Source organism: Oncorhynchus masou, chromosome 22 (assembly GCF_036934945.1).
Source record: "Oncorhynchus masou masou isolate Uvic2021 chromosome 22, UVic_Omas_1.1, whole genome shotgun sequence".
NCBI classification, from domain to species: domain Eukaryota; kingdom Metazoa; phylum Chordata; class Actinopteri; order Salmoniformes; family Salmonidae; genus Oncorhynchus; species Oncorhynchus masou.
In genome coordinates, this window is record NC_088233.1 from 33,964,648 (window position 1) to 33,989,326 (window position 24,679).

Below are 24,679 nucleotides of genomic sequence, written 5' to 3' on the forward strand. Positions count from 1 at the left end.
AGAAAAGAAGAGATGCTGCATTCTACTGAGAGCGATAAAGAGGGAGAGAAAGAGAGAGATGCTGCATTCTACTGAGAGCGATAAAGATGCTGCATTCTACTGGGAGATAAAGAAAAGAGAGATGCTGCATTCTACTGAGAGCGATAAAGAGGGAGAAAAAAGATGCTGCATTCTACTGAGAGATAAAGGGAGAGAAAAGAGAGATGCTGCATTCTACTGAGAGTGATAAAGAGGGAGAGAAAAGAGAGATGCTGCATTCTACTGAGAGTGATAAAGAGGAGAGAAAAAGAGAGAGATGCTGCATTCTACTGAGAGCGATAAAGAGGAGAGAAAAGAGAGATGCTGCATTCTACTGAGAGCGATAAAGATGCTGCATTCTACTGAGAGCGATAAAAGGGAGAGAAAAGAGAGATGCTGCATTCTACTGAGAGCGATAAAGAGGGAGAGAAAAGAGAGATGCTGCATTCTACTGAGAGCGAAGATGCTGCATTCTACTGAGAGATAAAGAAAAAAGAGAGATGCTGCATTCTACTGAGAGCGATAAAGAGGGAGAGAAAGAGAGAGATGCTGCATTCTACTGAGAGCGATAAAGAGGGAGAGAAAAGAGAGAGATGCTGCATTCTACTGAGAGCGATAAAGAGGGAGAGAAAAGAGAGAGATGCTGCATTCTACTGAGAGCGATAAAGAGGGAGAGAAAGAGAGAGATGCTGCATTCTACGATAAAGAGGGAGAGAAAAGAGAGATGCGCATTCTATGAAAGATGGAGAGAAAAGAGAGATGCTGCATTCTACTGAGAGCGATAAAGAGGGAGAGAAAAGAGAGATGCTGCATTCTACTGAGAGCGATAAAGATGGAGAGAAAAGAGAGATGCTGCATTCTACTGAGAGCGATAAAGAGGGAGAGAAAAGAGAGAGATGCTGCATTCTACTGAGAGCGATAAAGAGGGAGAGAAAAGAGAGAGATGCTGCATTCTACTGAGAGCGATAAAGAGGGAGAGAAAAGAGAGATGCTGCATTCTACTGAGAGCGATAAAGAGGGAGAGAAAAAGAGAGATGCTGCATTCTACTGAGAGCGATAAAGAGGGAGAGAAAAGAGAGATGCTGCATTCTACTGAGAGCGATAAAGAGGGAGAGAAAAGAGAGAGATGCTGCATTCTACTGAGAGCGATAAAGAGGGAGAGAAAAGAGAGAGATGCTGCATTCTACTGAGAGCGATAAAGAGGGAGAGAAAAGAGAGAGATGCTGCATTCTACTGAGAGCGATAAAGGGGAAATCTCATCTCCCTCTTGAGCATGACCATATCAGCTGTAAAAGCTCCACAAATGTATACACAGTTCACATAAATAAACCATTGGTATACATAGAAGAGTTTCTGATAATCCATGGCCATATCATTTTTTTTAAGGAACTCTTGTTTTACTTACTACAGTGGCTTGTAAGTAGGGTATGCCATGGAACAACAGTAAATCTAACAATACATTAATATCTAAACTCCATCAATTTGAATCAAATTCTAATCTGGAAATTAATTTAATATTTATGAATCTAATTTAGTTTATCTGAATAATGATTAATAAACAAAGAAATTGAAGGTTTCCAAATCAATTAATGTTAGCTAAGAATATTCTGCGGCTAGTTAGGTGCCAGTACAGTAGTAATAGTGGGCTCTTTATCAAAGGGAAGGGAAGACAAGAGAAGAGCGGCAGGGTATTAGCATTAGCTTGCAGGCCCGGTGTTAGCCGTTGTCTCCCTGCCTGTCTGACACATGCCAAGGCTGGAGCATATCTGGAGGCAGGGTGGAGTGAGGCTGGATCAGGGTTGGACCAGGGTGGTCAGCAGGGGCCCCGTGGTGCCTGTCAGTGGTGGCCACTCCGACCCCAAGCTCCAGCACTGGCCACAAGTGTTTAATCCGTGTCGGGAGCGTTAACACTGAGCGACCTCCTGGGTGACAGATCCGCCATGCGAGCCTTTTCCCCCCGAGGAGGTGGGGAGGGAGGGAGTGGCGTGGACTCTATTTCCCTTCCCTCCCTGTCAGCTCGACTCACAGACACATTAGCGCGCCGGGGCCGAATCCTGCCCAGTCACAGCAACACACAGGGGCGGTCAGGTCGCAGGCTCTGCAGCAGCCGCCTGGGGAGGTGTGTCCTCTGTGACTGGGAAGGTGGTGAGCGTGTTAGAGGCAGTCATTATGATACAGCACACACCATGGGGCCAAAGAGCTCTATTTTCATGTCATTCAACAAATGTAAACGCCTGGAGTTTTGCTAAATGGCGTTGGCACTTGGATTGGAACTGGTAGGACGACATGAAAAATAAAGCTCTTTGGCCATGAACAGCAGTGGTGCGTTTTGCGTCGAAATAAAGTTGTATATGCAGAAAATAGCCCCATAATTACTGTAAAATATGGTGGTGGAGCTTTGATGTTTGCTTCCACTGGTCCTGAGGCCCTTTTTAAGGTCAACGACATCATGACCTTTACCCAGTACCAAAAATATGGTTTCCTCTGCCAGGAGGCTGAAACTTGGCCGCAAGTAGATATTTCAGCAAGACAATAACCCCAAGCACAGATCAAAATCCCCCCCAAAATGTTAATTGACCACAAAATTCAACATTTTGCAATGGCCATCTCAGTCTCCGGACTTCAACCCCATTGAAAACCTGTGGTTTGAATGAAACAGCGCTGTCCATAAGCAGAGACTAAGGATATCAAGGATCTGGAAAGATTCTGTATGGAGGAAGATCCCTCCCAATGTGTTCTCCAATCTGATAAAACATTTTAGAAAAAGGCTCAGGGTAGTCATCCTCGCGAGGTCAGGTATTGAAAATAGGGGTGCTAATAATGTTCCCCCTATCTTTTTGAGAGAATACATTTCTCAGAGCATTTGTATTATTTAGTTTCCTGAACATAGAGCATCAGTATTTGTATTATTTAGTTTCCTGAACATAGAGCATCAGTATTTGTATTATTTAGTTTCCTGAACATAGAGCATCAGTATTTGTATTATTTAGTTTCCTGAACATAGAGCATCAGTATTTGTATTATTTAGTTTCCTGAACATAGAGCATCAGTATTTGTATTATTTAGTTTCCTGAACATAGAGCATCAGTATTTGTATTATTACGTTTCCTGAACATAGAGCATCAGTATTTGTATTATTACGTTTCCTGAACATAGAGCATCAGTATTTGTATTATTTAGTTTCCTGAACATAGAGCATCAGTATTTGTATTATTACGTTTCCTGAACATAGAGCATCAGTATTTGTATTATTTATTTTATCCTTTTTTTGCTAAGGGTGCCAATAATTTTGGACCTGACTGTAAAATCGCTACAGACACACAGACAAAGCACCACGGCGGATGCACCAACACAGAGGCCTGCAGTGTTAATCACAGCAACATCATCTGGCTTGTTTATCCTCTTTCATGCCACTTTGTCATATTTCAAAAAAAGTTTATGAAAATTAATATATTTCACAATACAAGCCAATGAATTATTAAAATAAACTTGCATATAACATTTATTATTTTGCAGGAAATATGTTATTTTAGCGCTCTAATTGAAAGAGGACAACTGTCTGCCAGAGAAAGGCTCTCTGTATTATAAGAGGAAGCATCTCAAGGTTACGGTTACCAGCTAGCCCCAAGAGCTGTCAACTGACACACTGCAATCCACAATGGCGACTCAATAACAACAATACTGATTTTTTTTTGTTAAAGAAGGCATCGCTTAATGTTTCCAGATACTAATATCCTATTCTTTAATAATTAATGCATCTCAGACTACTTCTAAATCATGCACACACACATCACCATCAAGGGCTGTCTTCCTCTCCCTCCCTGCCACATTCCCACTGCAAACTCTGTGAGAACTCCCACAGCCATAGAGTTTAAGAGTGTAACCCCACTGAGACTGCAAGAACCCACTCCTTTAAGGCCAGCCAGCCGAGCCACACACAGTCCTCCAACTTTTTCATCAGAAAGAAAGCAGATGCAGAGAAAGGAACGAGAGGAAGTTTCTCAGGCACTTACGCAGTTTGACTTTACACTCCTCTCACACTCTTCTGGTCATACATACTGCATTACTGCAGTAAACCAAAACGGGGCAGGTCAGTGCTCATCAAACATGTTATTTTGGGGGACGGTGTTAAATAGAATAATTATAACAATGCTGATTATGCCTTTGATCCTGGCCGTCCTGATATTCTGGGTAATAGCCCAGAGGGGGGGGGTGCAGCGACACCTCACAGGTGGTCCCCCGGGACCACTGGATCCAGATCTGACCCTGTCCTGCTCTCATCTGGGAGACAAGGAGTCTATCAGCCCCAAAAAAGCAGCCTTGGCAGCTGCCAACTGTGTTTACAGCTGCACCGGATCAAACATTTATCAAATACCATCTTTACATTCTGTGATGAGAGGCAATCAGCATTTCACAGGCTGTCAAATGATGTCTAAAACAGTTGCTACCTGGCAGTGTCAAAAAGAAAATGGTTCAAATAATCTCATAAGGTATACAGGTTTCTTCCTAGTCAGAACTCCTGACAGACGAGACTAGCTGATATGTTAAAATATTAATTCTACCTCAATACTTAAAGCGCTCTAATGACAGCAAAGCTCAAAATCAGCTTTCAAGTGTAAATGAACCCCTTTTCATTTTTATACTTACATCCATTTCATCTAAATCAAAATTGTTCTCAACTTTATACTTCTGAAACAGATTAATATGGCCAGCTAATACATGCTCATTTAGTATGTTTGAGAAACTTCTGTTCTGTTGATCCAGCGGATCCACAGAATGGAGGATTTCACTTTCACAGTATTTTCCCATGAAGGATTCTAGTTGGGAGCAGTAAGTGATCTCCCATCAGGCTCTCCACTACATAGTTCAGCAGTGCTATAGCTCCCTCTACAGGCACTGGAAATGTCTGCAGGAAAGAACTCTGGGTGACCCCTCTCTCTGCAGTTGCTGCTGATGTATAGCACATTCATCTAGCTCAGTGTTGGGGAGAAGCACATTTAAAGGGAGTTATTTGATGAAGATTTTAGCTGTCACGCTCTCGCTCTCAGAAGAAGGGGACATGCCGTTGTCAAACTTTAGAAAAAGGCACTTCCTAAGCTCATTACTGTAGCGTAAACAAGCACTGAAAAATATATACATTTCTTGTTTGCATTTCCGTTCACTGATGAGGTTTGAGGATTTGCAGGATAATTTTTTTTTATGTGTGAGAAAGATTATTCTAACATGACCTAATTAGAAAGTCGCTATTTTAAAACAAACCTATGGGTGGAAAATCCAAGGTATAACTTCACTTACAAAGGAGGCAACGCAATCAGAATCAGTAACCTCCAGCCTTGCAAAAAATGACAGTGCTGCAGAAGTTTGCATTCTTTCTAGGCTTCCTCTTCGCATTATAATACTCTATGGCAGTAGAATGCCTGATGTGCCATCAATCTTGATTTCCAAACAGAGTACATTATATACCCAATTTACTCAGAATACATACTTCTCTGATTGCCACAGGGAAAAGTTATGTGCCTGAGAAGTTTATAAAATATTCTAACATTCTCCATACATCCCTCTGTTAACATAGACCAGACCTGGTGCAGACCTACAGGGCAAAACATTGCCAATGCAGCTCATGGGAGATTAGATTGCAGTGAACTTTTTGTCAGACAAATCTCTCATACAAACTAAAAATACTTCACACATACCAAAAGGTATTTTATAACGCACACATGAAGATCCACATTCCCTGAAATTATTGCTTCATCTGAGCAGCAATGTATACTGCATGTTGTGAGCAGGTCAGAGCATTAGCTTATGGGACTTACAGCAGCTTGGTGGCTAAGGCTTCCTGGTAAGGCACTAGCGAATGATCCCACAGTCCTGGGATGAAACCACATCAGCGGTAATGCATTACAGGATGCATATGGAGTAAAACAGCAGGAATGGTCTAGCTGGCTGATAAATAATGTATTGTAATGTATATTAAAGGCTGAGCCAACACTGCAGCCGTTCCTAGCAGCATATTCTGAGAAGCAGTAGAAGCAGAGGCAGAGTGCTGCTGTAGAAAAGAGCAGACAGTCTTCTAATTATGCACATCTGAGAGGCAAGCAGAGGCCATCTGTCAGTGTCTGAATCAGTTACCTTATTACCAGTGCCTAAAGATATAAATATAGGAGAGGGAGCTGCTTTCATTAAGGCACACGGTGGCATGCTGCTTCAGATGGCTCCAAACACAAACTTAATTGCAAATGAGGACTTGTTGTGAGGAGGAGTGGCCCTAGTGTGGCTGTGCTTTCGCTGACCCCGCAGAGGGCCAGGGCACTAGCGTGTGTAGTGGTATGTCACAGGGCTTGTAATGGCTGTCAAGGCCCCTCGGCTGCCCTCTCGTCTCACATGGCAAGGATTTTGTCTGTCTGTGTTTTTACTCACACCCAGGAGTTCTCTGACTGTCGATCCGAAGGCCATATTCAAGCTATGATTATTGCTGCTCATCATGCAGTGAGGTGTTGTGGATGAGATGCCTGATTAGAAATCAGAACTTTTCTCCGGTCTAACTCTATCTGCTGGTGAGTGGGTGATAAACACTACTTATTTATCAGCAGGCTGATTCACTCTCTCCTCAGGCAAGTCTCAGGCACCTTTGACACCAGCGCTTTGGGAAGCACACCTCATTCCCGAGGAAGCCATAGGGCTCAGTGGACTGCAGATAGCCAGACTGCTCTATTGCAGTGTCTGTCTCTAAATAGAACAGCCTGGGTACCAAACTGTCCATCTTCCTCCAATGAAGATAAGACAACACACAGAAAACATTTCCTTACTTTCAACAGGAGCACTATGCTCATAATAAATCAACAAAAAATCTATCTACTTACAGTATACATATTTAGATCTATTTACCCCACAGTAATAAAATAATGTACATATTTCTGGCAGAGGTATGCCAGAGAGTAATCCCTGTTTTTCCCTCCCCAGATCTCCTATTTGTGGGCTTGTCTTGAAGAGCAGGTGTAGTAGAAGTGAAAAAGAAAGACTACCACACTCTGGTGGCCTGCACAGCATCTCGTTTTAGATGGGGGCCAGGAGATGGCCCTATACCGCTGACCTGTCACCTGTCAGCCGGCCTCCCCTCCTGCTTTCCTGACTGCCTGTTCTCCTGCCCGCCCGCATGGCTGACTACCTGCTTTTCTCCCTCAAAGTCTCTACCTATCTACCTATGCACTTGCATACAATATCCTCTACATTCCCGTCAGTCAGTATGTCTGTGTGTCTGTGTGTCTGTGTGTCTGTCTGTCTGTCTGTCTGTCTGCCTGTCTGCCTGTCTGCCTGTCTGCCTGTCTGCCTGTCTGTCTGTCTGCCTGTCTGTCTGTCTGTCTGTGTGTCTGTCTGTCTGTCTGTCTGTCTGTCTGTCTGTCTGTGTGTCTGTCTGTCTGTCTGTCTGTGTGTCTGTCTGTCTGTCTGTCTGTCTGTCTGTCTGTCTGTCTGTGTGTCTGCCTGTCTGCCTGTCTGCCTGTCTGTCTGTCTGCCTGTCTGTCTGTCTGTCTGTGTGTCTGTCTGTCTGTCTGTCTGTCTGTCTGTCTGTCTGCCTGTCTGCCTGTCTGCCTGTCTGTCTGTCTGCCTGTCTGTCTGTCTGTCTGTGTGTCTGTCTGTCTGTCTGTCTGTCTGTCTGTCTGTGTGTCTGTCTGTCTGTCTGTCTGTGTGTCTGTCTGTCTGTCTGTCTGTCTGTCTGTCTGTGTGTCTGTCTGTGTGTCTGTCTGTCTGTCTGTGTGTCTGTCTGTCTGTCTGTGTGTCTGTCTGTCTGTCTGTCTGTCTGTCTGTCTGTCTGTCTGTCTGTCTGTCTGTGTCCATACCTGTACCACAGGCTCTGATATGGTGAGCCAGGCCATTGCCTGAGGGGACATCCACCTGAGGATCAGTGAGCAGGGTTTAAAGAATACACCAGGTATGAAATGCACGTCGACCCGAAACAGAACATAGAGAGGAATAAATGCTGTGAAGACAGGGATCTGTCTGTGACCGCTTCCTCACCCTGACTTGACGCTGCCAGGGCTTTATGGCAAGAGGATGCTCTTAATCATGACATTACATGTACTTTAAGGGGGATTCACGGGGTGAAATAAAGATTATTTCAGCTTAGGGCAATAGATCACAACGCCTCATTAAAACCTCTAAACAGAGACATTTATACAAGGTTCAAATCTCCCGACTGTCACTCCTCCTCCACACAGAAGAGCAGGGGGAATGCTTTACCAGGAAGTCAGATGACCAAACGGACAGACCGAAGCCCTTCACATAAAGCCCAAGTGCCAGAAGAACACTGAAGGAAGACAAGTGGGGTTTGAATTAAAGGATAGAGCACAGCTTCTACTTTACTTTCAAATGCAAAATGAAGATGGGAGCTTCGATTCATTGGAAGGACGTGACTGAGAAACAGTAACAAGAATCTAGATATGTGTACCTGAATTAACCATACTGTCCATGATCTATTTCACATAGATGAAGGAAAGGGTTCAAATGTTCTGCAGTGAAATAGGACAGAGACACCACTTGCACAGCCCAAGGCTTAGCGCTAGTTCATTAACACGGGGCAATGACTTACCAGGAAGGCTATTATACTCCGCTGTGTGCTCTCCCACTGAAAACAGCTTTTAATGTACTGTAACGTATGCAGCAGTGCCATGGTGATTTTCCGAACTCTGTAGATATTCTGGGCAAGGACCTAATGGGAGAATCAGATGGCAAATGGCAGTTAGCATGACTTGATTAAAAGCGTTATGTGTATGATTCATAAGCAGGTTTATTCAGGTTTACTCAAGGCCTTATTCGCTGCTGTGTGGCGTTACTAGTTTGATGTCTGGAGTTAATAAAGCCAATTAGTTTGACTATGACCAATCAAAGCTTCTATGCTGCTTGCCTGTGGCAGCTTTGTTTCTGTTATATGAGGGGCATGTTCCAGTACTCACACTTCACTCCTTCATCCAACAAATTGTGTCTACCATGCTTTATGTGTATAAATCATGAATTTTAGATTATATAGGCCTAAAATTCGTTGCTAAAACAAACCTTTTTGGCAAATTTTGGGTTGTCCTCCAGGAATTTTTCCTCTATTGGTTTGAAGGTTCTTATGCCGGCTCTAACCTGAGAAAGATATTACAAATGATCAAAGACAAATCCAATCCAAAAGGAATGAGAAGGAAACTCAATGGAATTGGAAAACTCAGTATACAGTTGAGTTAGGTATATGACTGGGTCATCTGTCAAAATGCATTAGCTCGGCTAGAATCAGCCAGGGAGTTCTTACTGGGTTATAGTGGACCTCCATCACCAGTGAGATGGTCCCTTTGGCCGGACCCCCCCAGTTCGCTTTCTTTAACCCCCGGGTGACCTGCTGTCCATTCTGAACCTGTAGTGGTGGAAAATGCATTACAATCACCTCTCTGACCCATGACATGTTTTACGACTTGTCAATGTCAATGAATAAACTATAAGCCCCTTATAAATCCAAGGCTCCCCAACTTTACTGTGAGTAATGGAATGGCCACTCTGCCCAGAAGGTCTGGGACTTTGTCTCCGTCTTCACCAAAGACCGTCAGCTCCAAAACATCATGGATGTCCTTTATTGGGCTGCCAACAGATAACCAGTTAGTCCCGAATCCGAAGGAATACATTCACTTGCATCAATGCATGCAAAGTACACTAAAAGACCAAGTAAAAACACATGTACAATGTAAAGACTTTTTTCCACTCTGGGCTGAGTGTTTTGTAGATGGTGTGAGTCTGTAGCCTGCTGTTCCCCAGCTCCAGTACACAGAATGGATCACTTTTCCCTGCAAAGAAAGAAGAAAGCTGTGTTAAAATGTGTGTGCAATTGTAGATGAACTTAGCCATGGAACTTAACCAGTTAAAAGGGTAATGGTTAAAAGTGGAGTGATATATCACCATTGAGATCAGTTGATGTGAGATCTGTGGCACTGACCACCTTGACTTGAAGGAAGCCAACCTCCCTCAAACTTTTGTGCGAGTTCTTCAAACTCTGCAAAAATAAAACAATACAAACAGTCTTACTTAAATGTATTAACGCAAGCTAGTATTCATAGAGAGCGTTTGAAATGTACTTACTTATCTACTAGTAGCACTTATATTAATTCAACCATGTAAAATGTCAAAAGTGGCATGAATAAATAGTAATATGTCATTAAACATGCTAACATATTTCTCTAGGATTTTGTCCCTCTCGTCTGGCTGTTCCAGGGGAGTTTTGTTGAATTCGTTGATGGACACCCCACAGCAGGGGTTGAGGGTGGCCAGGAACACCAGCCTGCCCTTGTCTTCATCCAGGACATAAGTGTAGAGCTGCTGAGTGGCTACTGGCAGCCTGGACAGGTCCACCTCAAACCTAGATAACGATGGGATCAGTCTTCAATATCACTACTTAATAAGAATCAAATTAAAATCAAATCTAATGTATTTATAAAGCCCTTTTAAGATCAGCAGATGAGACAAAGTGCTTATACAGAAACCCAGCCTAAAACCCCAAACAGCAAGCAATGCATATGTCTATTTGAAAGAACAGCAGTCGTACCACAAAAACAACACTCAGAATCAAGCGAATCAATACTCACATTCCCCAGGATTCCTCGCTCTTCCTGCCTCTCTTTGCAAACACCTCCACCTGCAGTGGCTCCAGACAGTCCTCATACTTGTTGAAGTCAAACCTCTCCCTCCACTGAGGGTTGGCTTGAACGCACAGGTTCTGGGGGAGAGAGAAAGAGCAGAGTGCTGATACAGTACTGTAGCGTAGGTGGGCCCTTGCACAATCACACACAGAGCCTGGTGTGGAGCAGTGTCAGGTTTAATGCAGTGTCACAGTGAGCAGAGACTACATGACAGGTGGATTAAGTCTTCATTCAGTGCTACCAGGAAGGGGCGGGGGAGAGGAGAGGAGGGTTTTTTGTGTGAGCGAACCTCAGCCTCCTCTCTGGGATCGTAAACACTGACAGCATCCAATTAGAATTAGCTTTGTTCAACAAACAAGCTGAAACGAAAGCAGAGGTTTACAGAGAAATGACATGAAAACACAAGACGGGCGCACTGCGGAATCATCAGGGGGGAGGCCAACAAGTAGAGGTAGATGAGCAGGGCATGCTGGGTATGCAAATCAAGTAAAGCATAGTGAAGCCCTCCACCTGAAGGAGAGCATAGTGGGGAGATTGTAGAGTGGCAGAGAGGCCCAGTCTAATGAGCTGCTCTGCCATGCCCCAGTGAGCCAAGGTGGAGGTGAGCCACTGACAGGCCCCTGCTGAGAGAAAGGGAGGGAGAGAAGGAGAGAGAGGGAGAGACAGAGAATGAGAGAAAGTGGGGGGGTGAAATGCCGGTGGAGAGCATGTGCAGAAGGGAAGAGAAAAGAGGAATGGAGGAGGCAAAAAACCCCAAGGAGAAATAGATTGAGAAAGAAGCTCACCTTGCTCTTGTACTTCTGCTCTCCCAGTCTGTAGCGCACATAGATGTCCCCCTGGACATTTTCAGGCATGTCCTGTCCCTCTACCAGGGTGATACCAAACACTCCACTCCACAGCTGGCTGTTCTTGGTGGCCTCAGCCGAGCGCTGGATCTGGGCTTTATCTTGGGGCTGGGTTTGGTTCCCCTTTTGGTTCTGGACTCCCTAAGAGACACAAACATGGACACACAGCTGCACTAGGACACCCTCCATGACAAAACACTGAGAGGCTACCCCACTTCATTCACCTGTCCCTCAAATCTGGCACCTCATTACATATATGGATTGCATGAAAGTACTGTAGGACTCCGCTAGGTTCCAGACCCTCTCTGTTTGAGAACATTAGCCCATCTCCAGTGACAGCAGCAGAGCCACACCAGCGAGGATAGGTGCAGTTCCTGGAGAGAGGGAATGTCAGTGAACAGAGCACAGCAGCCAGATGTCCCTGGCTGTGACAGTCCCACTCATCACAGACCCAGAGACAGAGTGGGGGTAGGCAGGACACTTGGCATACTGCACAGGAGACAGCAGGCAGCAGTGAGTAATGATGCAATCCAACCACACAACCCTCTCATCAGCAAATTATGCATGGGTGTACATACAGTCTGGGAATGATATACACAGCATTGTACACATTGGTCTATTTTTCACTGAATCCCAAACCAAAATGTTGACTGTCTTCAGTGATATCTCTTATCTCAATTGTCCAATCAAATTTCTAAAATCAACTATTAGGGTGTTAAATGTCCAGGATGTCAAAACACTGAGACATAAAGGACAGCCCCTCCCAAATGATCCAACGGTCCTGCCGTGGCACAGCGGGAAACAGAGTAGGAGAAACAGGCCTTGATATGTGTCCCTGTGTTAAAGTTCCCTTGAGCCTGTGCAGTGATAGGCCGTCTCTTTCAAAACAAACAGCAGAGAGAGAGAGAGGTTGTGTGGGCTGACTAATTAAAGAGAAGGGCTATAATCTGCTCTGGCCTCTTTGATACTCTGTCTCCCTCTGCTGCCTTGGCCGGCACAGCTTCAAACGGCTCCCCTGCCACCCAGTCCCTCCCATCTCCTCTCCCCTTCTCTCCAGGGTCACCGCCCACACCGCAGCCCAGGGCCCAGGCTGCTGGGGATCAGAGCCTGTACGTCGGTCTCAGGGACCTGCATTAACATGGAATACCACGGCACAGCGCTGCTCGGCCCTATAAATACCCCTGCTCTGCTCTCTACAGAGGAGGAATACAGAGGAGTGGAGGAGCGACATAAAGTAGGGCCTGGCCAAGTCATCCCAAGTGTTTATCTTGGACAGAGTTCTATCTCAGCGGCCAATAAAACAATTCCACTTAACTGTAAGTGGCCCCTAAAGAGAGTCTATTCCTGGTCCTAAAAGGGGTATGCGATTGCTTCCATATGGTGGGACAGCATGGGGACGAGCAGGATGAGCTCAAACCTAGGTCCATTTGGCTGGTACCTCGGCTCTGTCCATCCACAGCTGTGATATTACATCCTAACATCTGGGTTATTGCCCGCTATGCCTGGGAATTATTAACCTCGCGAATCTTCGGCATCCCACACTGGCAATGTGCCTCGAACATCAGAGCTCCCCCCACCCCTCCTCCCACACGGCCTCCTCCAGACAGAAACACTATCAAGCAAAGCACAGAAACAGAGTTTTACTGGGGCAGGTGCCATTCACTGTCTCTGTGGTAGTTGTCTCTGTGGTAGTGTTGAGAGTGAACAGGAGTGGGGAGTAGCAGTGGGAGATGAAGAATGACTAGCTTAGTGCTCAGTCCCTGTCATCAGATAGGTGTCAAATGGAACAGTAATTTAGAGAAATATCATCTTTGCTAAAAAAAAAATGGGTTCAAACATCACATTAACATTGTCATACGGCCACCGAAATGTCTTGGTACCACCATCTGCCTCTGCCAAATGACAGGGTAAATTTGCACCACGATTTGATGAACATTTTCACATTGTCTTTCTATCTGCCCATTTATCCATCTGCAGAGCATACAGTGACTATGTGAATTGTGCTTTATTTCTTACCTGTTTAACATCAAACTCAGATTCAGAGAGAGATGAAACAGTGGCAGATGAAGTGACTGGATAGGTGTGAGAATAAACCCACAAGCACCATCATGAGAAGAGCACCAGTCCAAAACACATCAACACTAACTGCATCCAATTTCAGCCTTCATCACAATGCTTCAAATGAGAGAGCTGTATTAAGGGCTGTATATTAAACCCAATAAAGGCTCTACTCCAAACTGTGCTTAGTCAACATGTAAATATGTTGTTATCATGTTTAGATCATTTGTAATGCATGGTTTAATCTGACACTTGAAAATACAACTTGTCATTATGAAACCATGTGTACAAAATACATTATTTAAGGTTGAAAATGCACAAAAAACAAAAATCCTGGGACTATACTTCGCTCTTTGTTGTGATAGTCATATATAATACAGTGATCTACTGCCCCCTGCTGCTGGATATCAGGCACAATCTCAGCCATATTTGAATTTCTCTGACTAAAGTAATGGTTGTACTGTTAGTAAGTCTAGTACTGTATGTCTATTCGAGCAATAGACATTGGCATATACTGACATTGAACAGATTTTTGAATTAGATGCACACAACTAAATTTATGCAAGTAGAAAGGAGACCAGTGGAAAATAGAACATTCTAGATCCTACCCTCTTTTTCTGGTGCCATTTCTGTTAACGAGAAGAAGAAAGAGAAAAATCAGGAAAATTTGAAAATATAGTGATTGAAAATATTGACATTGAAAATTAGGGATGTAACATTAGACTCCAATCAAATCAGGCTTACACGTTTTTTGATAGTAGCGTCTCTAAAAGTGAGGCATGTGTCCATGACGATAACCCCCATGTCCTCCTCCAGACTGTTGGGGTCCTCCAGACTCAACACCATCTCACCAGTCCTGGACAAAGAGAGACAGAAACGTACTGCAGTTTACGAGATAATAAACTGAGTGATTAGCAGAGCATATGTATTACTCACTTGTCTAATTCAAGGTTTTTGATGACAATCATGCTGGAACCCATGAAGTCATCAGTGGTTAGGTCCTTATCATAGACCTGCAACAGTTAGAAACACCATATTCAATATAAAAACTGTATGTCAATCAGGTTTGGCACAATGAACTGTTATCGCATGCCAGTTTTGTATCCTTTGCAGGCCATAGCTATGACATGATTAGAGTGTCAATCTGTCACTTTTATGACAATATAAGTACATTGCCGTTCATTTGTAGGTGTTACTTAAACAACCTAAGTCAAAACAACAGATCAACGTGACACTCACCCTCACGTCAACAACCTGCTCTCGATCTTGCAGGGGGAAGGAGAAGGACTCGCTCCATTTTGGATTTAGGTTCTTATACACAACTTTGCTTTTGTAAATCGTCTTCCCTTCCAGTTTGAACTTGACATAAGGATCACTTGTACCTAGAGATTCAAAAACAAAACGGAATGTTCAGAAAATAGCAGATAAAACCATTATCAGATTATCAACACAATCAATCATAATATGAGACAAATTCGTACTTGCAAAGGGGTGTCATTTATACAACAATTATATTAAAAAACAAACGTACAAAATGTAATACATATATGACAGGAAACCAGTCAGATCTGCACCAATTAGAACACACAGAGACTGAGAAGTGCAGGGATGAGGTACACCGCACATGTATTCATGAAAACAGAGGGATGTATCTGTTTAATTGTGAAAGAGAAGAAACTCTCGCCAGCATGAAGCAACCAGCAAATAACGTCCTGAAACCAGGAGCAACCAGTGTTAATCTCACAAGCCTGTTAAGTAAGTCGGCCTGGTGGTGGGGTGGGGGGACGGGGCGTCTTTGTCTCAGCCATGGTATGAAGATTGCCTGAAAAATGAAAGCCAGTCCCATGCCTTCATTTGTATGGAGAAATGAAAGGGTGCTTGAGAGAACCTGCAGGGAGGCTTGAATCACATGACAAAGGCCCTGTGGGGATGGGCTGTCAGGCCTGTCAGCTCCCCACACCAAATGAACATCTCCCAAAGGCAGGCAGGACCCACAGCAGCTCCGCCCTGCCAGTCTGACAGGAAAACCTCCAGGCAACTTGACAGGAGGAGAATGTGGCAGCCAGTGAGGAGAAAAGCTCTGGCGTGACAGAATGGTGACCATTGAAATTAACCGCGAAAAAAAGGGAGAACAAAAAAAGAGAAGAGGGGGCTGGTGGTGAGGGTCCTTTCAGAATATGTAATGACAGTGGATGGTGTTGGTGGGTCTCAGGCACCGTGTTGATTGTAGGGCAAACAGTGGAGAGGCAGGGGGCGTGTGGGTATTGCATCATCATCATGGTGCCATCCTGTCAGGAAAAGTAAGGTCTCAACTAGCAGAGAGCTGTGGCCCGAGACGACAAGGCTAGTGAAGCCACGGCGACAGTTACATAAGAAACCTGAGGGTTACATCAAGAAAATAATATAGCCTACATATGGCAGCAGCGGTCAGCCAGGCAAAGAGGTGGAACTTAAGATTGCAGACAAAAAAAACATGTTTGATTGAATTTCAGCCAAAAACCTCCAACCGATATGTTCATAAAATAAAATAAACAAAATGTCCCAGAGATGTTTGGTTTTCAATAGCAGCGGAGAAATGAATCAAGTCCATGTTGTGTCTTTCAAACAGCAATTCAGTTTATGGACAGTTGAGGTCGCTGCTTCCCCAAACCAATTGCATTGCATCCCAACAAGCCCACAATGACAGTGGGCAGATGACTGAGGAAATGAACAATTGAGGTATGCATATGAGAAATATTTTAGTTATATTTTGAAGGGGAGACTACATAATATTCAGTAAATATTAAATATAACAATCAATAATTTTGGGATACAAACCCCAAGCAGTCAGTAGTATTCCACAAGCCTTCGGTATCTTATCTGCTGTATATAATGGAATGCCTTGCACTGGGTGTACAAAACATTAGGAACACCGTCCTAATATTGAGTTGCACCCCCTTTTGCTCTCAGAACAGCCTCAGTTCATTGGGGTTTGGACTCTACAAGGTGTTGAAAGTGTTTCATAGGGATGCTGGCCCATGTTGACTCCAATGCTTCCCACAGTTGTCTCAAGTTGGCTACACTGATTGAAGTGGATTTAACAAGTGACATCAATAAGGGATCATAGCTTTCACCTGGATTCACCTGGTCAGTCTATGTCATGGAAAGAGCAGGTGATCCTAATGTTTTTTATAAACTGTCTGGTTCGAGCCCTGAATGCTGATTGGCAGACAGCCATGGTATATCCGGCAGGTAGCCTAGTGGTTAGAGTGTTGGACTAGTAACTGAAAGGATGCAAGATTGAATCCCCGAGCTGACAAGGTAAAAAATATGTCATTCTACTGATGAAAAAGGCAGTTAACTCACTGTTCCTAGGCCGTCATTGAAAATAAGAATTTGTACTTAACTGACTTGCCTAGTTAAATAAAGGTAAAAAAAAAAATGTAATCAGACCGTATACCATGGGTATGACAAAACATGAATTTTTACTGTAAGTTGGTAACCAGTTTATAATAGCAGTAAGGCACCTCAGAGGTTTGTGGTATTTGGCCAATACACCACAGCTAAGGGCTGTGTCGAGGTACTCCGCGATGCGTGGTGCCTAAGAACAGCCCTTAGACGTGGTATCTTGGCCAGATATCACACTCACTCGTACATTATTGCTTAAGTATACTCATATGACATGCCAACATATCAACATCTACTGTCCTATACAGACCAAAATAATAAGTATGACATAAGTTAACATAAACATTTACAACCATTGCGATTTAAGACTAGGGATTTCCTTCAATGTGTTCAGAACACTACGAATTACAGCAGAGGTCCAAACTTCCTAGGATGTATTTTAGCAAACCTCCAGCAGGTGGCAGCTTGTCATTTGTGGCGGGAAAATGTTATTTAAGAGCAACAGTGAAACATTGCATGAACTCTCCAACTGACAAAAACATGTTGCATCTAAATTTGCATTGGTTATGAAAACCATACCACATAATTTGTTTCTCCACACATGTTGTTAAGGGAAGGCTCCTGGGTGTGTTTTGGCGTCAGATTCTGGTCTGACTGGAATCACTGTCAAAAATACATTCCACACAGTTAGGGGCCCTTTGTAATGTATGTGCTTCAACTAAAAAATACCTTCTTGAGGACATGTTCAAAATCAAGATCAACAAAGTAAATATGATGAATTGCTTTGTCATCATCCTACTCATGGCATAAGGGACACCTTCTTAAGTTGAAAGTATGTGTCTATCAATATACCCAGCATGCCTCAGACTTTACATGCATCCATATGTAGACCTCCAAAAGTACCAGGTTCTTTTCGTCCACTTACCATTGCGGTCTCTGATGACCAGGTTCCTGCCCTCCTTCAGGTTGACGGTGAGGAGGTACTTCTGGATAGGACCAGGTGGGCCCCTTGCTGCCACAGCCTGTCAAGGAAAGGAATCACATTAATATGATGCTTTATAGTCTAAAGTCTTAGTGTTGTCCATTATCATTGACAAGTTCAGGACATCCAAGTCCAGTACTCACGCTGTTGCCTGCTTGACCCTGCAAGGGCTGGGCATAGAAGTCATTGTGCTCATTGGGTAACTAAGGGAGAGAAAAAAATGTAAGCTTATCAAAAAGACATCTACAAAGTATGGAACAAATGTCGATGTTATCATGTTCAGTCACGTTGTTTGCCACTTTTTAACCTCAGGTACTATAATTGTACCGGCAACCAGTAAGGCAGGTTTGTAGCCTCAACAATGTCTGGCCTTGTAATAAGACAGATCTACATTTAATACAATGGAAGGGACTTCAGGTCAGCATAAGAGCTACTAAAATAATGTTTCTTCTGCTCAGCATATACATTATATGAGTATAGGGATTGCTATCTGCAATGGGATTTCTGACAAAGAACCACTGAAGCGTTGTCTTAAAGATAGAATGTTATTTTAAACAGGAACAAAGCGGCCACCCGCCTCTGTTTTGTAACCACTCTCTATGGATACAAGGACTGACCGTCCATGAAATCAAAATGATCGTTTTAACCATGTTTTTAAGCTACTGTATACAGTGTTTAATCGAGTACTCAAACGGAAGTCGAAACTCGATTCATTTTTTTCTAATACTGTAAAACTGTCTGATTTATTTCATAACTCTGGTCAAAATTGAAAACAGGGCGACAGGTAGCCTAGCGGTTAAGAGCGTTGGACCACCTCAAGCTCTCCTATCACAGCACAACTAACTCCCTGAGTAGGGCCCTGTGTTTTGGTTCATCATGTTGCATGACCTGGATTTTTGTCGCTATTTAAAGCTTTTCATCAAACTGTCCGATTTCCTTTTCATGTCAGATGGTCCAGCGCCATCATCATTTTGGGTTGAATTCTCATTTCTGGAAATGGCTAAAAATAAAGGTTCAAATCCAGATTGTTTGACATGATTAACCAAAACACATGTCCCTATCCATGAGAAATCATATGCTTATCACACACAAAGAAACTGGAACTGAATATCCAGCAACTTCGCACAGCCATTGAAGAGGAGTGGGACAACATTCCATAGGCCACAATCAACAGTCTAATCAACTCTATGCGAAGGAGATGTGTCGCGCTGCATGAGGCAAATGGTGACCAGAAACTGACTGGTTTTCTGATCCACACCCATCTGTGACCAACAGATTCCTATCTGTATTCCCAGTCATGTGAAATCCATATATTAGGGCCTAATGAATGTATTTCAATTGACTGATTTCCTTAATATTAACTGTAACTCAGTAAAATCTTTGACAATGTTGCATGTTGTGTTTATATTTTTGTTCAGTAAATATGGGGCAATTTGATTTCAGTTGACATTTAATTACCTAACTTAATTACCTAACATAGTCCTTTTGATTCCTAACATAAGGCTTCTACAAGCACCACTTCTGATGGAGCTGCCTTTTTGAAGATTGTGTTCAAAGATTTGATATTATGGTTTCAATAAATTAATCTTAAATGGAAATATTTTTTTCATTTTGATATAGATATATGAGGCAATTTAGCAATTAGGATGTGTTATCTGTAATGGTTATGATCAATTAGGCATTGTTCCGCACTGTTGGCATATAGATAAATGCAACAACAGAAATCCAGGGCCGTTTTCGAATTATTATATATATGTTTTCATTCGAGTACTCTAAAACAAATCCTGCAAGTACTAAGATAATCAAAACATTTCAAATGCCCATTCCTCTCACATTTACATTGTTTACAAACATTGAGAGTAAAACACCTTAATATTTTGGGTTCTGATGAGGTATGATAGTTGAACTAAGCTCATAAGTAATTCCTAAGTTATATTCTTCAAAAATCAATGGGTATATATCATTAATTTAGTCCAAAAATGGATGTAGCAATTAGGGTTTCTAGCTTTAAGCACAATGCATGGCTTTAAAGTATATCTATTGTAGCTGATCTGGAGACTGATCATAGAAAACTTCTAGGCATAGAGTCAGCATAACAGCTCAAGGTTGTGGAAATCCAGACCACAGTATTTGAATATGAAAAGAGAGCTTGCAAATGCTAAATAAGACCCCAGTGAAAATGCACTGCTTTAACACACTGTACTGTGTCTTGGTCACTAAACTATCCTCCTGTATTACTGTCACATAGAAACATGTATTTTCTATCAAAATGTGTGTGAAATCTGTCAGTCCGCCTTTAGACTTTACACTGTATGCTGTACATCTATATCTATATCTGTGGAGGGTATTGTAAAGTACAAGGTTAGTATGGTATCTGACCTCAATGTCTTCCTGGGGCTCCCTGCAGAAGATGTCTATGATGTTTGTCGAGAGGGAGGGCTCCCTCATATCCAGGTCCTCAGAGTCAGTGGGCCAGAACGAGTAGGCTTGTTCCTCGAACGGGGTTCCACACACAGAACCGTCCCCACTGTCTGCAGGTGTGCCCATCCTGTCTGGGGTGCCCATTCTGTCTGCCCTGTCCACTGGCAGAGACCATCTATCTGGAGAGATGTTCAGTCTGTCAAGTGGATTTGTAGGAACAGACCATCTAACTTCTGCTGGTTGTTTCCCTCGCTCCCTGGAAGCAGCCAGTCTCTCTGTAACCAGGTTTGTTTGGTCTGAGACAGAAGAGGCAGACCTTTCAGCAGATGCACTCACTTTGTCGCTAAAAGTGACCACTTTGTCTTTAGAGAAGAACAATCTTTCTGTAGAAATATTCATTTTCTCTACTGAAGCAGCCAATCTTGGTGTGGGCACAGGAGTATTTGGAGAATTTGATCTCGGGGTAGGTGGCTTTCCTCTGTCCACTGCTGTTTTTACTATGTCTGCTGAAGAAGAAGAAGCATAAGAAGTAGATCTCTCTGCAGGTGTGTTCTGTTTGTCTAATGGCGTGTGGATTCCACCTCATAAAGGTTGCCATGTCCTCCTCTTCAGATTCTTCATAGAGAGTTTGTGTCTCCACAGGTGCAGTCATTCTAGATCCAGATACATTCATGTTATCTATGAAAGTCAAATCATACACAGTCTTTCTACCTGAGGGGCCTGCATCAGTTGCAGTCAGCCTGTCAGTGGAAAGAGGGACTGAGTTAACAGAGGTATTATCACCGGAGCCTGAAGAGCTGTCAAAGAAGATGGCGTCTGGGGCTGTGCAGAAGGCACTGTCTGTGGCAGAGGGTTCAGCCTGAACAAACCTCAGGTCCGGCACTGATATACTGCGCCTGTATTGCAGGGGCTTGGGCTTCTTCTTCTCCAGTTTCCCAGGGGTCTTCTTCTTCTTTATGTTGTTGAACTGGGTCTTGGTCTTCTCACGCAGGTTCTCCCACACAGTCTTCTTCTTTGGATCCATGCTGAGTGGTGCAGGCAGCAGACCACACCTTTTCACACAGAGACTGCAACAACAAGATGAAGTAGTATCAGCATTATTCTTTAAGTAGTACTGTCTACTGAAAATAAAAGCTTCAGGCCTGACAAACATGATTGCACAATTGTTTTGGTTCTCACCATATGAGTGGCATTCAGGGACGCTTTTGGGCGCAAACTCTGAATCTATATTGGCACAATGCCCTGAGTGATACTGTAATAATATAATGACACTTGCCAAGCTTTTGGTACAGAAATCACATTGTTATTCAATTTACTGTAGGAACTGCCGTTTATTCGTATCCGTTCGTATCCTCCTACTGATGACATACGGTTAAAAAAAGCCACAGAGCCAAAAAGATACATCTATACAAAGATACAATATTAGGTGTAGCATCTTGTTACGGTAGAGAGAAACTATTTGTTTCTTTTTCACAATTTTCAACGAAAACAATCACAGTAAGGTATTTAAGTTGTTACCCATAAATTTGATATTGAGATTAAAACAGCTGCATTGGACCTTTAAGATGAAGAAATTCAATGTCAATAAGAGACATCCAAATAGGCCATTTATAATCTGACCTCATCCCTCTCCTCTCCCCCTCTCAAAAACAAATGTTCTTTACCTGGGCCTAGGCTATATCACCACAATCTACGAGAGGCCCACATCAGACATAGAAAACTAAAATCAATAGAGATTGGTTAACAAACTATCATAATATAACAGCCTCAGAATTTGGATAATGAAATATGATGAAACAGCCACATACTTAGACAGTTACAACGCTGCTCCACAACCTTACAAAGAAGAAATAGAAATATGTTCCAAGTCCGTTGTCCCAGGAAACTTCCAGAGAGCTAGTCGGTGGACTGCCCTCAGACAATAGTATGGTGAAAATGAGGAAGTCCCTTTCAAATGAACCTATAAATACATGCTCTTGCTCCTAGATAGGGTTGATGATTGGGTGGAGATCAACAGCATGGCCAAACAGGCCACACCAGTCCCACCAGGTGAGTTTCATGACATAGTGATATTTTTTGTCCACTAATAACAGGTTGAAGTCGTGGATTATAGCACAATGTATACCTTTACTGTACTTAGCATATTATTTTGAAAAGTCAGGGAAATCCTCAAGTAATGGAAGTGCTTCATAAGAAAGGAACAAAGTAGGTAACTGTGTCTGCTCCCAAAAAACACTAACTAGCTGCTGACAGACTGGAAAGCCTTGCTTGTTCGTTTGTCTGTTTGTTTGTTTGCATTGTGTTTGTTTTAGCATGAATAGTCATATTTTCAAGTGTGCTGTTGTTCATAAGTATTACAAGAAACAACGTGCATATTTATTTTATTAGTCAAACAATCCCAGATGATGGATTCTGAGTCATGGAGTCTAAGGCATAGTAAAGAATGTAGGCTGTGTTAACTCATTACTGATCTCCAGCTCTTACATCCAATCACTGCATCACTTGTCTGTAGAGAACATAGCCAGGCTACGTTTCTTTAATTAATCTCTAGTTATTTACAGTGCGACATGGTTTAGCCTAAGCTCATCAAAAGTGAGCATTTATGTTTGCTGAGAATCAACAATAGCTTTCTGTCCACACATGGAGGCTAATACAACAGGCCTAGCAATGTTCACACACTGATTTTCTATGCCAAACAGAGGTGACTCTGTGACAACAGACGCGTTGGGATTCTGGACCAAGCCTTGTTCAATGTTTGCTAATGTCTTAAAGAGCTCAGGCACACATGAAAGAAGCCCAAACTTGGCAACCAGTTAAAAGGGAGGAGTGGGGACCCAGAGAGGGCAAGCCCCTGTGGCAGGTGGCCTGTCGCCCTCCTTCTCAAACAGTCCAAAACCCTGCAAGGTTACTTTACACATGCACACTGGACTAATTCCAGCACCATGCACAGCTGGCCCATAATGCTGAACCCCAAAAACATGTCCTTAAAGCACATGCAAGCTGTTAGCTACAGATTTGTAATGGGCCAATGCAATTTTCCATTACCCGTTACAGGATAGCTTCTTTTTGCGAAGCACAGAGAAACTTTGGCCAACATGTTTGTTCTCGATTCGGCCGAACATCTAAAATTGTTTTAAGATGGTCATACAATGGATCATTTAGCTGTTTGATTTTGAATTTTAGGACCCCTTTAGGTATATTTTTTGTAAATAGAAAATGTATATAATAAAATATTGAATTTGGCCTTTACTACTATAGCCCATAGAAACACATTGAATTACACATTCATAAATGGCAGAAAAAGACAGTCAAATAACCTATCATAAGGAATAAGGTTTTGAAGTGTCTGTCCTATATCTAGGAGAAATAAGAAATATATATATATTTTTTTTTACACATATATAACCCCTTTTTTGGGTTGGCACCAAACTATCTCCATACTTCCATAATTGTTTTACGGTTACCTTAAGAGGAGTCCTTGTGGCGGTCCTAGAGCAAAACGGAGAACACCATCATCTTCGTGAGAATCTCCCCTTTCCACAGTGTAGCCCAAACGGTTTGGACGCTACACACAGAAGTTGGCACATCGATGGTACCAACTTCAGACCACTGGGGCTTGTGAGGGTCGTAGAGAAAAAAGGAGACCACCATCATGTTCATCGTGTTCATTTTTCCACAGAGTGGTTTGTAGGCCATACCGTTTGGACGGTACAGACTTTTTCTTTGACAAGACCAATTTCCACGATGTCTCATGTTCTGACAAACACTGCTGTAGCTTGGCCACCTTCCACCACAGATGTGGAAGGCTGCCATGGGCTGATGCTGTGGATTGAGACGCATGCAGCCCATGGCAAAAAATATATCTCTAGTTTAAACTGATGGATTTTGATTGGATTTTTTTATTATGTTACTTAGATTGACACACCAGTTCATGAATATACTCTAGGGTAGAGGTCGACCGATTAATCGGGATGGCCGATTGATCAGGGCCGATTTCAAGTTTTCATAACAATCGGAAAATCGGTATTCTTGAACACCGATTTTACGATTTTTAAATGTATTATTATTTTTTACACCTTTATTAAACTAGGCAAGTCAGTTAAGAACACATTCTTATTTTCAATGATGGCCTTGGGTTAACTGCCTTGTTCAGGGGCAGAACGACAGATTTTTACCTTGTCAGCTCTTGATTCGTTTTTGCAACCTTCCAGTTACTAGTCCAACTCTCTAACCACCTGCCTTGCATTGCACTCCACAAGGAGCCTGCATGGCAGGCTGACTACCTGTTACGCGAGGGCAGCAAGAAG

At 42.9% G+C, this 24,679-nt stretch overlaps 1 protein-coding gene across 1 annotated transcript in view; it reads right to left on the reverse strand.

The window, feature by feature from the left end:
* LOC135509363 (multiple C2 and transmembrane domain-containing protein 2-like) overlaps nt 1-22,319 on the reverse strand; it is a 42,508-nt gene extending 20,189 nt beyond the window's left edge. Inside the window, 18 exon segments of the mRNA XM_064929964.1 lie at nt 8,603-8,722; nt 9,067-9,141; nt 9,305-9,406; nt 9,525-9,627; nt 9,728-9,830; nt 9,943-10,036; nt 10,213-10,399; nt 10,626-10,756; nt 11,465-11,665; nt 14,191-14,211; nt 14,327-14,438; nt 14,519-14,595; nt 14,822-14,964; nt 17,895-17,991; nt 18,095-18,154; nt 20,331-20,954; nt 20,956-21,439; nt 22,181-22,319. Of these exon segments, the coding sequence (XP_064786036.1) occupies nt 8,603-8,722; nt 9,067-9,141; nt 9,305-9,406; nt 9,525-9,627; nt 9,728-9,830; nt 9,943-10,036; nt 10,213-10,399; nt 10,626-10,756; nt 11,465-11,665; nt 14,191-14,211; nt 14,327-14,438; nt 14,519-14,595; nt 14,822-14,964; nt 17,895-17,991; nt 18,095-18,154; nt 20,331-20,954; nt 20,956-21,396 (2,691 nt within the window). The 5' untranslated portion in view covers nt 21,397-21,439; nt 22,181-22,319.
* Nucleotides 22,320-24,679: the final 2,360 nt, after the last annotated feature.